The sequence below is a fragment of the Dama dama genome, chromosome X (assembly GCF_033118175.1).
Source record: "Dama dama isolate Ldn47 chromosome X, ASM3311817v1, whole genome shotgun sequence".
Taxonomy (NCBI): domain Eukaryota; kingdom Metazoa; phylum Chordata; class Mammalia; order Artiodactyla; family Cervidae; genus Dama; species Dama dama.
This window is the reverse complement of record NC_083714.1, coordinates 33,814,380-33,829,319: the sequence shown is the minus strand read 5'-3', so window position 1 is coordinate 33,829,319 and position 14,940 is coordinate 33,814,380. Positions and strand designations below refer to the sequence as shown.

Sequence of the window (14,940 nt, the reverse complement as noted above, 5' to 3'; positions counted from 1 at the left end):
GACCCGGAGCTAGGTGACCGCGGATGGGGGGTGGGGTGGGGTGGAGACCCGCTGCCGGGGAGGGGGACAGGGGCCGGCCGGCCCTGACTTTGCTCCCTCCCCTCGAAGGCATGTCCCGGGCTACAGGTTGTCGCTGCAGCGCGCGGTCAGGCGGGACTGCGCCCCGCGCGTCTCGCCCCTAAGTGGCTCAAGAGCGCGCAGAACCTGCAAAGTTAAACAAAGCCCCGCCGCGCGCAAAAAATCACTCCTGCTGCTTGCCGCTGCCGTGAATTGGAAAAATGCAATCTTTCTTGCGTGCTCCACGTTGGAGCCACTGAACGCGCAACGCTGGGCACCTTGTCCAGCACCCGCAGGCTTCCTCTCCCTCCCGCACGTCCGGCCTCCGCCCGGAGTGTCCTCACCTCCCACGCAGCCCCTCGGGTGCACTCAGGCCCCTGGAGCCCTGCCCCTGCACTACCTCTTGGCGACTCTCCTGGTCCGGCCACGGAATAAATGGCTGCGTGAGCCGCTGGTCAGTCCTGCGGCGCGACTACGACCCGTCCTGGGACAAGCTGCAGGCTCGGCGGAGAGCTTAGCTCTATGGCTCAGATTTCCCCGCGCTCTCTCTGAAGCTCCTGCGGTGGGGCAGGGGCTGATTCATAGCAATTTTCTACGCAGCAGCCAACTCAGTGCCTTACGCATACCTGTTTGCTAAAATCCCTGGGCTACTCCCACTCTTTCTCACCGTACCCCTCAATCATCTCTCACTTTATTCAAAGCTGATTTCCCTGTCAAGATTCAGCCTAACAGTCCCTTCCTCTGAGGGCTCCCTTTCTCTTCCCCTGGCCGTGGCACTCTATCTCACATTATAGGGCACATTAAGGCACAAGTGGAGGTTCAGATGGCTAAGAAACTCACCAAAGGTCATTGAGCTAATTAGTGGCCAAGCTAAGAGGAAGGCCCAGAATTCCTGGAACCCAGCTCAGAATGCGTGTTATTACCCCTCATCACTTCCACTTCCCCTCTGCCCTGACGTCTATGGCATTGAAGGGCAGGTGGTATCCCTTTGGACACAAGGAACAACGCCCAGAGCCTCCTTGCCTCACTCTTCTGACTCCGTTTGCCATCTCATCCAGAGCCTCTGCTCTTCCAAATTCAGAGACAAAAAAGATCCTTTTGTTCAGAGTTCAATAAACAGCAAGAAAAATAAATAAATGAATAAACAGCAAGAGCAAGCAGAATTCTTCCACCCATCTGGATGAGAATGGTTTCAGTAATCCCCTTCTCAACACACACAGAGTCTTTCTATCTTCTTGGCATCTGGAGCAGTCAGAAGGCCATTCACACCTGCCCAAACCATCTTACCTTCTAATATTGCTTCCAAAAAATGCCTTGTTTTAATCTGCAGTCCAACAAACATATATTCAGATCACTATTCATCCAAGCAAAAATGTATTATTCACAAGCACTAAATATTCTCATCTGACGCAACAAGGGCAATATGGGGTTATGAAGGCAAGATCTCAAGTGGGGAGAATTTCAAATACACAATTACACCCCCTCCCAGTTGAATTTTCTTCTCTCCTGGATGAAGCAAATGGATGGAGAGAGTTGTTGACAGAGGGACTGGATGGAAAAGAAAGAGGAGAAGGAAATCAAGAATGCCAGAGGCTGGATGAACCTAGCGAGAGGGAAGGAGGCAGAGCAGAGTCTAGGCAGAGGAGAGGAGGAAGGAAGGGGAGGGGAGAGGATAAACATCCGTAGGTGCTGGGGCAGCTCTGGAAGACATGAACTTATTCCCCAAAGTCTTGGAGTTGTGGCTCTTGGATCTGGATTGGAAATGAGATCCAGAAGCCCAGTGGCAAGTCTCTTTTAAGCCCTAGCAAAGGAAGAGAGCTTCTGGCTCTCGAAGCAGCCTTGGCGGCACTCTTTTCGCTTTAAGTACCACCTCAGCACCAGCAATACCAAAAAGGCGCCCTCTTCCCCTGCTCCTCTTTCTTACCACCCCCCCTCAGGAATTAAATCAATCTTACCCAACACAGCAGTGTAATTTAAATGCTCAGGGTGGTTTTCCCTTTCCTGGAAGGAGAGGATCTCTCCCTCTCCTGCTGAAAATGGGCTGGGTACTGCCCCTTTATACATTCTAGAGCACCAGATGAGGAGAGGGGGAGAAAGGGAGGGAGCAGCAGTTTGGAGCTGGTCCAATTTGTCCTTGGCATCCTCTTTCTCCTCTTGGTCTTTTTCTGCAGCCCCTCCTTCTGGCCCTGGCAGCTCTGCTCCCCTTCCTCACTACAGCAGCAGCCCGCAGCCAGATCCCCCACCCTCAGGATAAGGGGCGGACAGTGGGGTGCAACTTGCGGGTGATGCTTGCTTTCCCATGTGAGATCTTATGCTGATAAGCCAGGGAAAGATCTGAGTTGGGGGTAGGTGGGTGTCATAGAAGATGAAAAGAGAAACCCACCTAGGTAACCAACTGCCTATAAAGCAACACACGTTGGCATTAGGAGCAGCCGAGAGACATAATCTGAACCTGAGTGCATAAGGAGCCAATTTAGGCAGAGGACTGACAGATAACTGGCTTGAGCTACCATGATTACCTTGGTAACATAAATATATAGAGATGGCATGATGTATTAGAAAGCAGACGATTGAGTATCACCTGGCCTCAGTGTTGTCAACTGCAAAATGGGATAAATGCTCACTGTATAGCATTACAGAGAAGACTGTGTGGAAATAACATTGCCAAAATACTTAGCACAGGGCCTCAAGCAGAGCCCCTTTCCCCCTTAACTTCCTTCTGGTGTTGAGAACAGGAAGGAAAAGGACTTGCTCAAGGTCACGCAGCAAGTAACCAAGTCAGAATTAGAAACCAGGTCTCCCAGACATCCTCCAGAAAGGATGCTTTCCACTCCACTTTCTTCGCTAAGAAGCTAGGCAGCCATCTTTGGGACTGGGGGGAGGGGGAGGGAAGTGTGGAGGTTAGGAGCTGACTATGCTTAATGTACAGACATTCTACCACTGGGTCCCAGCTTCAAGGGCTCACCTTTCTGCTTTACCCTCCTGATCATCACTCAGGTAACATCCCCTTTCCATCTTGGACTAATTCATCACCACTTTAGCGCCACCTCTGCAGCCCAACTCTGAGACAGTGACTCACCTTTTAGCTGGCCAGGGCCTCTGACCTCCAGGAAAGAAGCTTTCTTCTTAATGGACTGCAGAAGCCTTGGCCACAGTGAGACAACCACCCCCCCCCCCCCCTTTCCGGAGAATTTGAGGGATGGAGGGCTTTGAGGAGGAGTGGAATAGCACTCTGTTTAAAAGCCACTGTTCTCCACCCTCACAGTGCCTGGGGTGCTGCTACTGGATTCCTCTCTCTAGGCTCCTAACGATAACCCCTCTGTACCCTTAAGTCTAGGTGTCTCCAGGGGATTCCAGCCAGGGCCTCATTTGCCGCATGTCTACACCTTCTTCTCTAGCTGGTACTGTGCTAGGCACTGGCAAGGCATAAGCTAAGAGAAGGTGTCCCTGGCATCCAGGGAGTGTTCACTACCGTTAAAAAAATAAAACAAGGTGGCAACTTGGAAAGGGGGAGAAGAATTCAGGGTGGGGGTGGGAATGAATCAGGAAGTTCCTTTGAGAGGTGAGGTGAGGGGCAGAGTGGTGGTGAATTGAAATGTCTTGTGGCTAGTGAATGGCACCACTAAAATCACTGCTGCGGGTGTTTCCCTTCAACAAAGCACGTTGCTTAAGTACTTGAATGCTACTGTCTAGCCTCTGGCTTAGAGGCAATACCTGGTGGCCATTTCTTCAGCCTCTGATCCCCCTCTTCCCTAATCTCCCAAATCTTTATCTTTAGTGAGGGTGAGGGAGAGGGAATGGACATCCTTGGGATCTTAACTCGAATAAGCATTTTGCATGTATTTCCTCCTTTAAATTTCACAACCAACCTGCAGCCTAAGCCAGGGAATCAACTGCAAAGTGGCAGAGTGGGGATTCGAACCTATGCAGACTCTGAAGCTTGTGCACTTTGCACCGCCAGGCGCTTTACACAATGCGCCGCCTCAGGCGGAAGTCCTCTTCCTCCTTCTCCTCGCCGACACTCGCGGTCCATCTCTACAGAAAGGAGGCAGGCGGAGGACAGGAGCCAGATGGTCATCTGGCCGCGGAACATTCTGGAGTGACCTTTGTAGTTCGCTACAGTGGGAGGGGACCTCAGAGTTTCCGGCGATGGCTGTGTTGCCCGAAGGGCAAAGCACCCTCGGCAACTCTACCGCCCCCTGCCGCCGGTGGCTCCCCGGCCGAGGAGGCTGTCCTCCGGAGGGCTTGTGTGCCAGAAAAAAAGCTCACCGCCTGCCCAAGAGGGGTCGACGCTGGTGCTGGGCTGCAGACAGCCCTGCCAAATTTGGTGACAAAAGGCGCCCTACTGTGTGTCCAACGCGGTGTCGGTGATTCCTAATAGCCATCGCCTTTTATGTGAAAATTAGTGGCTTTGCAAAATAGTGAGGTCTCTAGGAAAAGACGTCTTCAAACTAGATTAGAACGAATTTCGCAAAAAGCTTGTCTGCAGGTCTAAACTCCTTACTTCTTGAAACCAATAAAGCTTTCCACCCCCAACAGTTGCTCACGCTCCCTGGAGGGAGAGGAAGCGGCACCCCCCCTCCCCCTCCCTACCCCGCCCCCATCCCCACCCCCACCCCCACCCCCGGTCGCGGGGAGCTGGGGTCTAAGCAGCGATGGGATCTGGGAGGGGGGCTGCTGGGGGGAGGAGCCTCCGGCAGGGTCGACCAACGCAGAATCAGGGTCTCCGCGGAGCTCACGTGCCCTCCGCCAGCCGGCGGGTTCCCCGGGCCTTCCAGTTTTCCCGGGTTCCGACTGGACCCCACCTGGACCAACTCACTCACTCCCTTTGCTTGGGGATGGGGAACAGGCGGGCTAATGGGGACGACACCCAGGTCAAAGGGAAAAGAGCCTCTGTGGCCGCAGCGCCTCGCCCGCCCATCCCCCCTCCTTCCTCCCCCTCCTCCCATCCTCGCCCCCTTCTCTTCCGCCCGGAGGGAAGGAGGGGGCGGGCTGTGTGTGTATGTATGTATGCATGTACGCGTGTGTGTGCGCGCGCAAGTGCGGCTCGCCTGTGTGTGAGTTCCGTGTGTGGCTGGGTGTGGGATGTGTGTTGCATGCTTTAGTTCGAGTGCTGAGTGTGAAGTGGGTTTGCTTTGAGCTCCGATGTGGAGCGTGTGTTTGTGTGTGCACGTTTGTAGGTTGTACGTTTCTGCCTGGTGGGAGTGGGACTGTGTGGGTGCGGTCTGGATGTGGGTGTGTTCGATGTATGCTTCTGCCGGGGTCTGTGGTCCTGCTGTAGTGTATATGTGTGTGCAGGGTGTGCATGTTTGTGTGCCCGGAGAAGCTTGTGTGCATGTGTTTGTCTGGTGTGTGTTTACCCTTAGCTGTGTTGGGTCAAGATGGGTTTACGGGCGGTGATTGTTGTGGTGTGTAGTGTGTGTTTGTGAGCAAGGTGTCTTTATATGTGAGCTTACTTAAGGCGTGTGTGTTCAAAGGTTGTGTCAGAGTGCAGTGTGTGTGTGTGTGAGTGTGAAGTGCTCTTGTGTGTGGTGGGGACGCCTGCAGCCAATGTCTGTGCTAGGATGGAGGGCTGAAGACCCGCTGTGTGTGTGTCTTGGAGGGGGGTCGCCGTGTGGTTTTCACAGGTGTAGTGTGTGAGAGCATGGGGTTGTCTAAAGAGCGCAAGTGACTGTGTGCTTGATGGTTTTTGTTTTTTAATTGGGGGTGGAGGGGGACTTTGCTCCAGGATTGGGACGAAGAAGGAGCTAGGGGCCCGCGACTTCTGCAGAGTCGCCTCGTGCCCCGAATTGCCGGGTCTGGGTCCGACGACCCCCCGCGGTGCGCACCAGGCCCCCCGGGGGCTGGGTGTGAGCTTACCTGCCTGCCCAGAGGAGAGAAGAGGAGGGCGCCGCCCAGGATTGGCCAGGTAGGGCGCCTAAGGCGCAGTGCAGGGGCTGGTGGGAGTAAACTGGAGAGATTCTTGGTCACTCATCCCCTCCCCCACCCCCCAGGAGATCCCAGTTCCTGCCCAGCAAAGCCCAGCTATTTGCTCAAGGCCTGGCTGTTTCACAGTTCTTTGGCTTTGTGTGGGCACCCACGGTTGCCTGGAATCCCTTTCCCCCTGGACCTCCTGACAAACTCCTACTTATTTTTTAAGAACTCACTTAGGAGTCACAGAACTTTCTCTGCTTTTCTGTAGCCCTCCCTCCCAGTTGAGGGCTCCCTCCTTTGAGCCATCATAGTTGCTCTCTTCATACTTCTCATGATAGCATCATACATAACTGCAGTTATTTCTCTCTCCTTTTAAACTTTGGGCTCCTGTAGTAAATGCCTGGTATATGGTACAAATAATAATAGTCATCATGATCATGATCATTATGTTACCGTTTATTAAGTACTTCTTGTATACCAGGCATTATGCCTGCATTGTCTGGAGTCTTCACAATGACCTCGTGAGGTAATAGAGCTATGACTTAATCATTGTTTTGCACATCATACATCAAACTCAGAGTAGTTAAGTAACTTCTCCAGGGTCACACAGCCAGTGGGAGGTAGAGGTGATATTTGAATCCAGGTTTGCCTAGCTCCCTAAACCTTTCTTCTTTTCCAAGCAGCTTCACCAAGAATCCCTCATTTCTGCTAGGCATTGAGGTCTCTATCAAACAGTATCACTTCCCAACAAATCTTTCTTTTGAGCTTACTGACAGCACCAAGAGTGCTCAGCATGATTATTTTCATTGTCTCTGAGACAGCTGATAGCTTCTCCACCGTACCTGCTTTGTTGACACCTCAAAATCTTTTAATTACTCTAGGCTCATAAGCACCGCTCAGGCTCCAGTTCTGGGAGCTCTCCTTAGGCTGGTGCTGAAAGAAAGAGCAGAGAAGGAGCACTTTCTAGCCATAGGGTCAGGGGAGTTGAGCATGGATGGGAATGGGGGTGAGGGGTCAGGATGGAGTAAGTGAATGATTTCACAGCTCCCCCTGACCCATTTTTATGGCACTACCACCAGAAATTGATATGTAGTAAATTTCAAGCAGACCAGTCATCTCCATATCAAACTACACACAGAAAAAATAAGCAGAGCCCTCCCCAATAGATTTTTGAATGGGCCCCCTTTTGTATTATTCATGTTTGGGGGACCACTGTGCCTACCTAGTGGGGTTCCTGCTGCCCTGATCCCTTCCAAGCAGTCTTATCTGAGAATTTCAAATTAAAACAATACATCGCATTTTTTTTTTGGAACGCATTTATTGGGGGGAGAGGGGGGTTGGCTCCATCACAGCTAAAGGGCCGCTGGAAGAACAGATTTCCAGCTCAGCCCCCAGGGAACCAGCCTAGACTGCAGCAAAGAGGTCAGGGGGTGGATAGAGAGGGACAATTCAACAGTGGTGAGTCACTTTGCCACTTTTCAGGGGGGAAAGCAGAAAGCAAGAAGCACGATTTAAATTGCCACTGTTATTATTGTGCCCTTTCAACTGGCACAAATGAGCCTGGTGTGCAGACGAGAAGCAGCTGTAAGATCCATAAAGCTTCCCCGCCAGCTGGGCCTGGGTCAGCACCTCATCCTGGGTGGGCAAGAGAAGCATTGCCTCAACGACTACGTAGCCAGAAAGTGTTGTGTTTTGTTTTTGTTTTTAAGTGCAGTGGGGAAAGTGGTTCTAGAGAAGTCAAAGTCCCACAGGGCACAGCCTAGCTGAAGCCCCTTGCTGAAGTCTGTCCAGGAAGTTCATGCAAACTTTGGTGTCTTCCAGCATCTGGTCTCAGGCCGGTGGCTTTCCTGCTGCTGCGGGGGCCAGCCTGCTACCTCCTCACCCTCCTCTGAATGTAGCAAGTCCACTTCCTCACTGCCATCCTGCGAGGCTTCTGCCTCCCACCCCTACACACAGACCACTCAACCACGGGACCACCTATGTAAATTCTGTTGTCTGAGTCCCACCTGAATTCGTGAAGACTGTCTGGTTCACTCCAGTCCAGTACTCTTACCTGTGAAATGGGGGACAAGCTTCACCTTTAAAGAAGCCGAAAGCTCCAAGGCTCTAACTCCAAAGATGCACTTCTAGGCTGCATAACCCACATAAATGGTGGGTTAGGAGGGGCTACCAGGACCCTTGTCAACATTGCCACCACCATGGGGTAGACACACACACACGCACGCACATGCACGCATGCACACACACTTCCCTTGGAGCTTAAAATCCCTACTATAAGTCTCTCTCTCTCTCTCTGGAGTTCATAACAGGAGGATTATACGAGGAATTGCAAAGGTGGAAAAAATGCTTTAACAACCTCCGTTACTGCCAAATGTAAACAGAAATTTGCTTGTTTTCACCCTAAAAACAAGAACCCATATGGGCAAGGCACCAAAACAGGAATTTTATCGAAGAGAAAGATCTTGGTTTTCCCAAGAAAATGTGAGTAAAACCCTTAAAGATAAGGACCTTCAGACAGCTTTGAGTTTGTATCCCAGCTCCATCACTTACTTGCTGTGTGATCTTGGGAAGGTTACTTCATCTCTCTGAACCTCAGTTTTCTCATCTGTAGATTGGAGATGTTAACACCTGCCTTAGACATGCTCAGATGACTGAAGGAGGTAAAATATGGAAAGTGTCAGCCAGATGTCTAACACATCTAGTAAATGTTCAAGAAAAGGATAATCCCCTCTCTTGCTTAAGTCACCCCCCACCCACATAGCCCAAAGTGTCCCAACTGGGGTGTTCAGGGACTGAAGCTGACTGACTAAGCTGCCAATTTTCCTCATTACTGGTGTGTCTGACACTCTTGAAATAGCCCCTCTTCTTTTAGGGTGATGTTTTGATCAGCCTAATGCAGCCCGGAAGAACTGGACCCTAAGTCCAATTCTCACTCTGCAGTTTCTCCTGGCAGTGTTAATGAGACCAAGGTTTCAGATGTAATATTCCATATAGGAAAGTTTCCAACTACATGCTCAGCATCTAGACTTTCTCCCATCCCAGCTATGGACTGCGCTTCCCAGCCCTCACATCAGAGCCAGTCCTGACCTTGTCTCTTAAATGTGTGCCATTGTACCCCAGAGAAATACAGGGTGAATATTCCCTGGCTAAACTGCCCCCAAAACTTCCGTTATGTTTTTTGTTTTGTTTTCTGAACGCTAAACTAGAAATTAGGAGGGGCTCCCAAGGCCACCGTTTTTCTAGCAGCCACCAACGTTGGGGGGGGGGTAGATGAGGGGAGAGATGATGTTTCTCTGAAATATACTTTGCAACACCTAAAATACTGTTCCAGTTAGTTGTTATCTAACCGTTCGCAGTGAAAGGAAAGTAAAACCTACCCTTTGGTAAAGTATAAGAGAAGACCCCAATCAGGGCCCTTTCCTCTCTGATGCTATTGCTTCCCTCTAGAGACAAAAACAAGTCACTACAAGCTGAAGCTGCATCTGGGCAGAGTGGGGGTGGAGGTAGGAGTGGAGGTTAAGAAGTTGAGGGGAGAGGGTGGATATAATCCCATGGAGGGATAAAGAGGCTACAGGGTATTGAGATTTATGGCAGAAAAGCTCTGAGCGGCCAGGCTCCAGTTGCTCTCAGCCTCTGGAAGATGCCTTCAATTCCTCCCTCTTCTTCACCTCTCGTATTCATCCTGCATGCTACCCCTCACAGACCCTAGACTCCACCATGTGAGATAATCTATTAGTGAGTCCCTCTGAGGATTTAGGAATTTAAGCTTTTCTCTAGTTCCTATCCCTGTCTGCTTCTGAGGAGGTCCTGTAGCCCCTGCTTTGCAGAGGAAAGTGGGAGGGGTAACAGGGGTCAGCTACACCGTACAGAGAATTGCTGGATCAGGGGTTCGAGAGCGGCCCCGGCCATTTAATAAGCATCGCTGAGTGCAAGGGCCTCCCGGTTACTGGGTAGCAGGTGCCTGTCCCGAGGAAGCTGTGTGGGGTTTTTCAAGAACTGTATCTGAGACATGACAGTAGCTGCCAAGGCTCATCAAACATGCCATCTACCTACTTCTGCTGATACATGTGAGAGCAAATGATACTGCCAGAAGGAAACAGAAATCGTTTCCTAGTGACTCAGAGCCCCAGCAATAAGAACACAGGTGGTGTTTGCATTGCATCTTTCCAGTTGAAATGTGCACCTTTTCATAGAAAGGAATCTATAAGTAATCAAGCAGATCAAAGACCAGAATTTGGACTCTGGGCAAGGAAACATCATCATCGTATTGACCATCTAGTAAATGTCTTGCTTCTGTACCAGCATAGTAATGGAAGCTTTGCCAATGTTATTGCTTTTAATCTCATGCAGGCTTTGAAATCAGATGGAAAGGAGCTGTGGTCCTTGCTCAGCTATTGTGTGGCAGTGAGCAAGTTACTAAACCTCTCTGAGTTTTTGTTTTACAGTGAAGATGGTAATACCTCAAAGAGTTGTTATGAAAGTTAAATGGGATCATTTGTGTAAGATGACTGGTACACAGCAAATATTTGGAGAAGAATATAAAACACATCTTTTGACACCTGAACCATAGAAGGCACTTAATAATGATATCGCCAATAACAATAATACAACTATTTTAAATAGTTATTAAAAATAATAACTATTACTATTTATAACTTGAAAATGTAGGCATTATTACATTACTTTAAGAGAAGTTAAGACTCGCTCATTGCAAGACTATGAAAGCAGGGCAAGACTATGAAAGCAGGTCTGGGATTCAAGCCCATTCTGCCTTTTCCCACCCTGTATTAAGGGACATTTCATGATCATTGGGAAGATCACATTTGGCTGACCTGATTTAGTCATTACATTTACACTAGAATTTGAAGGAAAAACATCCCTTAGATTAAACTACGTATAGTGGGATTCTAGATAATTATAATTATTGTATGGACTATTGTATGGACTATATTATATGGACTATTCTATGGACTATTTACATTCACCTAGCATTTTAAGAATCTCTTTAAAATATAAGAATAATTTAAGAACAAACTCAATAAAAATTTTGGGAAGCAGAGAAAAAAGAACTATTATCCTATCAACTTAATAGGGTCTCTTACTTGACCTCATTGCTGAATTTTCTTCCAGTCTTTTTAAAAATGCATATTTGACACATTAAATCATACCATTTTCCATGTTGCTACATCTTTGTCATAAACAGCATTTTTATGGGTGTAGACTAGTCTAACAAGTGGAGATGTCATATATTTTATTTAACCATTCCCCTACAGGTGGAAATTTAGGCTGTCTTGGTTGATAAGTTGAAAAAAGGAATGACGTTGCATTCACTGTTGCCATCATCACCCTCAGGGACCTGGTATCCTGCTCCATCAATGCCCAATAAGCTTTCTGTCATTTGATATTTAAGCTTGATGAATGTCAGCTCTACTGCTGGAGCCTGAGATACACTTGGAAGAGTATCATTTTCTGCCGGTTTTCATCACACAGATGCTGCATGTTATACTATGATGGGTAAAGCGTGGCCTAACCTAGGAACCTAAGCTCTGGAGTGTCACATTTTTTTTCCTTTGGAGAAATGTCTTTTGAGGTGCAAACAAATGATTTTCAAAGGCACTTCAGGAAGTCTTGCCATTGGTGGATGGGGGTGCTCGTCCAATGCCATGATCAGAGAAGCAGGGCGTCTCATTGGCAAACTTGCCCCCGCTCTGGGAAGTAATCCTGTGCAGTGCAACCAGGCCTGGTCTCAGTGCAACGATTGGGTCCCATCCCCCAGAAAAGATCAAATTTGTATGTAAAGTGGGCCCTAGGGTCCCTTCAGCTTTAGAGTTTTGGCTGCTTTACAGAAGTCCAATTGTCTGAGGCTAAATCCAATGCCAGGAGGGAACTGGGGACAGAATTTCAAGTGGGTCAATTGTGCTGTCCCTTTCCCTGGGAAAGAAGTCCTTTCTGGGTCCCCATTCTTTCCACACCTAATTGATGCTTCTCCCAGATGTCTTCATATGGTCATTGATTGCCCATTGCCACCCTCAAAAGATTGCTCTGACATAACCAACAATGTCCCAACCAAGAGGTGGTTGGGTGGGTAAAGGAACATTGAGAATGCTTCCCCTAGTCTTCCCAATCATCAGTCAGCTACTCCCTCCCTCTGACTCCTGAGGATTTCTGGAAGGCATTTGAGAGGAGCCGCCAAGGGCAGCTGGAGCCCTAGAGAATCTCGGTAGTTACCACAAAGTTACACTGAAGTGAATCAGTTCTTACCTGGCCAAAAAGCTGTACCCCAAAACCAATTACTTATTTCAAAATGATGTTCTATGACTTAAGTGAGGTCACATATGGAAAGGACTGAGGCTGGGGCCCAGCATCTGGGTAGCACTTCACATATATTAGCTGCTTTGTACAAGTAATAGAACTGGTGTAGGCAGTGGTGTATCCCACTGGCATATGTAGGGGGACAGGTCTCACCAGATTGGAAATGCAGTAGCAAATATATGTCAGACAACTATAGAATACAGACTCTGAAAAGAACTTGAGTTCACTTTTTTCTTCAGGTGAAGAAAGTACTTCCAATATAAATGAGCAATTTGTGTGAACTATATGGCATGTACAAGGGATTTGTGTGTGGCATGTGCATGTGTGATGTGGTTATGTTGTGTGTGAAAAGTATGTGATGCATGTGAAGTATGTGTGCACTGGTGACATTGTAGGTGGGAATGTGTACATATGTGTGTGTTTACGGCTACATGTCTGTATACCATGAGTGCGAACCTGGTCTTCCAACAGAGGGAAAGTCAACCATCCAGGACTATATTTACAGGGACACAGCTGGAAATCCTCTTTATGTCAGGTCATTGGGCATTCACAACTTGGAGCACGTTCAAAGAAGAGCAGCTAGATGTGGGTAGGAGACTTGTAGCCGTGTCACGTGTTAAACAGATGAAGGAACTGGGGAGGTTTGGCCTGGATGAAAACAGGGGTGAGTGGGGGTGGGGAACGGAGAGGGCTGGCCCTGTTCTCTTGGAAGGATCATGAAGGTCAGCACCAGAGCCAGAAAAAGAGATTTGGGTTCAGCTTAAGGAAAAAGCTTCTAATTCTAATAGAAATGACTGTCTTTAGTTGGGAATGGGCTACTTGTGTGATACTGACCCTCTTCCCAATGGGGTTATTCATAAAGGAGACTTCATATCCTTGATCTCACTGGAGTCACAGCTTTCAGGCCAGGCGGGGGAATGGTTCATTCCATCCCCTGTTCAAGGGTAGGGTGTTTGAGCTGAAAGGCCTTAAAAGGCATCTTATAAAACTCCCTTATAATTATTTTTGTCTTCTATATACCAGGATCACATAAACTAGAAAAAAAATATACAGAACAAAAAATGAAACTCTCTGTGTGTATGCAGATCTTTCTTTCTTTCTCAGAGAACGTGTGGCCTGCCAGAGACTGCACTTAAACTTGCTAAGCATGCTGCAGCCCCCTAGTAGTAGGTCAGAGTTCGGGGATGGTTCTCAGCAGGGTGCTCTGGCTGGCAAAGACTAAAAACCGGTTTCTGCAGCATTCAACTGCCTAGGCCCCTCCTCTCTCTGCCTCCCCTCCCCTCCCTGTGAGGGGGCAGAGGAAAGAGGAGACAACCCCAGGTTTGGTCTATGGCTGGTGACCAATGACGCACTCTCACCAATATAGATTTTGGAGGTGGAGACTATGGAAAAACAGGTGCAGTGGGGGCAGGTGGCAGCCTAGAGGGGGTGGGGCCTACCAAGGGAGCGTGAAGGACAGTGTGGGTGGGGGTCCTGGGAGATCGCAAAAAGAAAATACAAGTCTCCTGAAACTTAAGGAGGAAAAAAAAATAAATGAGTCTCCAAAATGTACTTTATAGAAGCAATTCCCAGGAAAGGCCACCCACATAGCACCCTAGCCCTGGGATCTTTTGTACACCTATGCCCTCAACTCCACAGGGATAGGGAAAACAGCACTGATCTCCAAGTACCCATGGGAAGACCCAGACTAAAGACCCCAGGCCTCTGCCATTGGGCAGTTTGGGGCAGTGGGCAGTTGACGGAGCCTCTGCAGAAACAGATTGACTGCCAACTCCTTGTGTGACCTTGGGCAGGCCTTTGCCATCTCTGGCCTTCAGTGTCACCATCTCTTAAATAAAGGGGCTGAATGTGATGATCCTAAGGGGCCCCTGTCGATATTCTGTAGTTAAGGCTGGCACATGGGGGACAGGCTTCAAAGCAAAAGGAACCCCGCCCCCCCCCCACCTCCATCTTCAGGGTTCGCGGGCCTGAGCTGCCGGGCCGGGGGCATTCATCCTGGGGCCTGTAAGGCCCTTAGGTTTCGGGACTCTTGCTCCTAAGTGTCTGGCCCCGACGCTCTAGCTGTCCCCGAGGACGGCTGAGCCAGCGACTCCGCCCCCGCGGTCGCCCCGCGTCCCGCCGAGCCATTAGCGCGATTGCTCGCTGTTCCCGGCAAAGCCGGTGATTTATGCGGGGCCTCGACGGGGCAGCCCTCGAGCCAGGAACAATTAGCTAAAAGCCCTCAGGAAGGGAGGCGAAGGGGCGGCGATCCAAGCCCCAGGGCGCCCGGCCGGGGCGGCAGCCGCCGGCAGCCCCCCGGCCGAGGACCCCAGCCCCCCGACTCGGCGGGCCCCACTCACCGCGGCGGGGGCGGGGCTCGAAGGCCGACGCGAAAAGGCAGTCCAGCATCCACGCCATGGCCCGCGCTCGGCGCCGCAGCCTCGCAGCCGGCGTCCGCGCCAGCCCCCGCGCCGGCGGCCCTAAGTAGCCCCCGGTGACCACGCCCTGAGCCGCACCCTGCACCCAGCGAAGAGTGTCTCGGTCACCGGACACCTCGGGCCTGTCACGAAAGGGGCAGGGCCTCAGGGGAGCCCCCCCTCCCGCCGGACGAGAGCCGGCTGGTCCCACAGCCCCTTCCCCCACGCGGAGGGAGGCCGAAATCCAGCTCGTGTCCCGGGA

At 50.2% G+C, this 14,940-nt stretch overlaps 1 protein-coding gene across 1 annotated transcript in view; it reads right to left on the bottom strand.

Annotated features, from left to right (window-relative positions):
* The window catches only part of ARHGAP36 (Rho GTPase activating protein 36), a 30,134-nt gene extending 15,455 nt beyond the window's left edge, over positions 1-14,679 (bottom strand). Inside the window, exon 1 of the mRNA XM_061137126.1 lies at positions 14,622-14,679. Within this exon, the coding sequence (XP_060993109.1) occupies positions 14,622-14,679 (58 nt within the window). The remainder of the gene's footprint in view (positions 1-14,621) is intronic.
* Between the last annotated feature and the right edge of the window lie 261 nt (positions 14,680-14,940).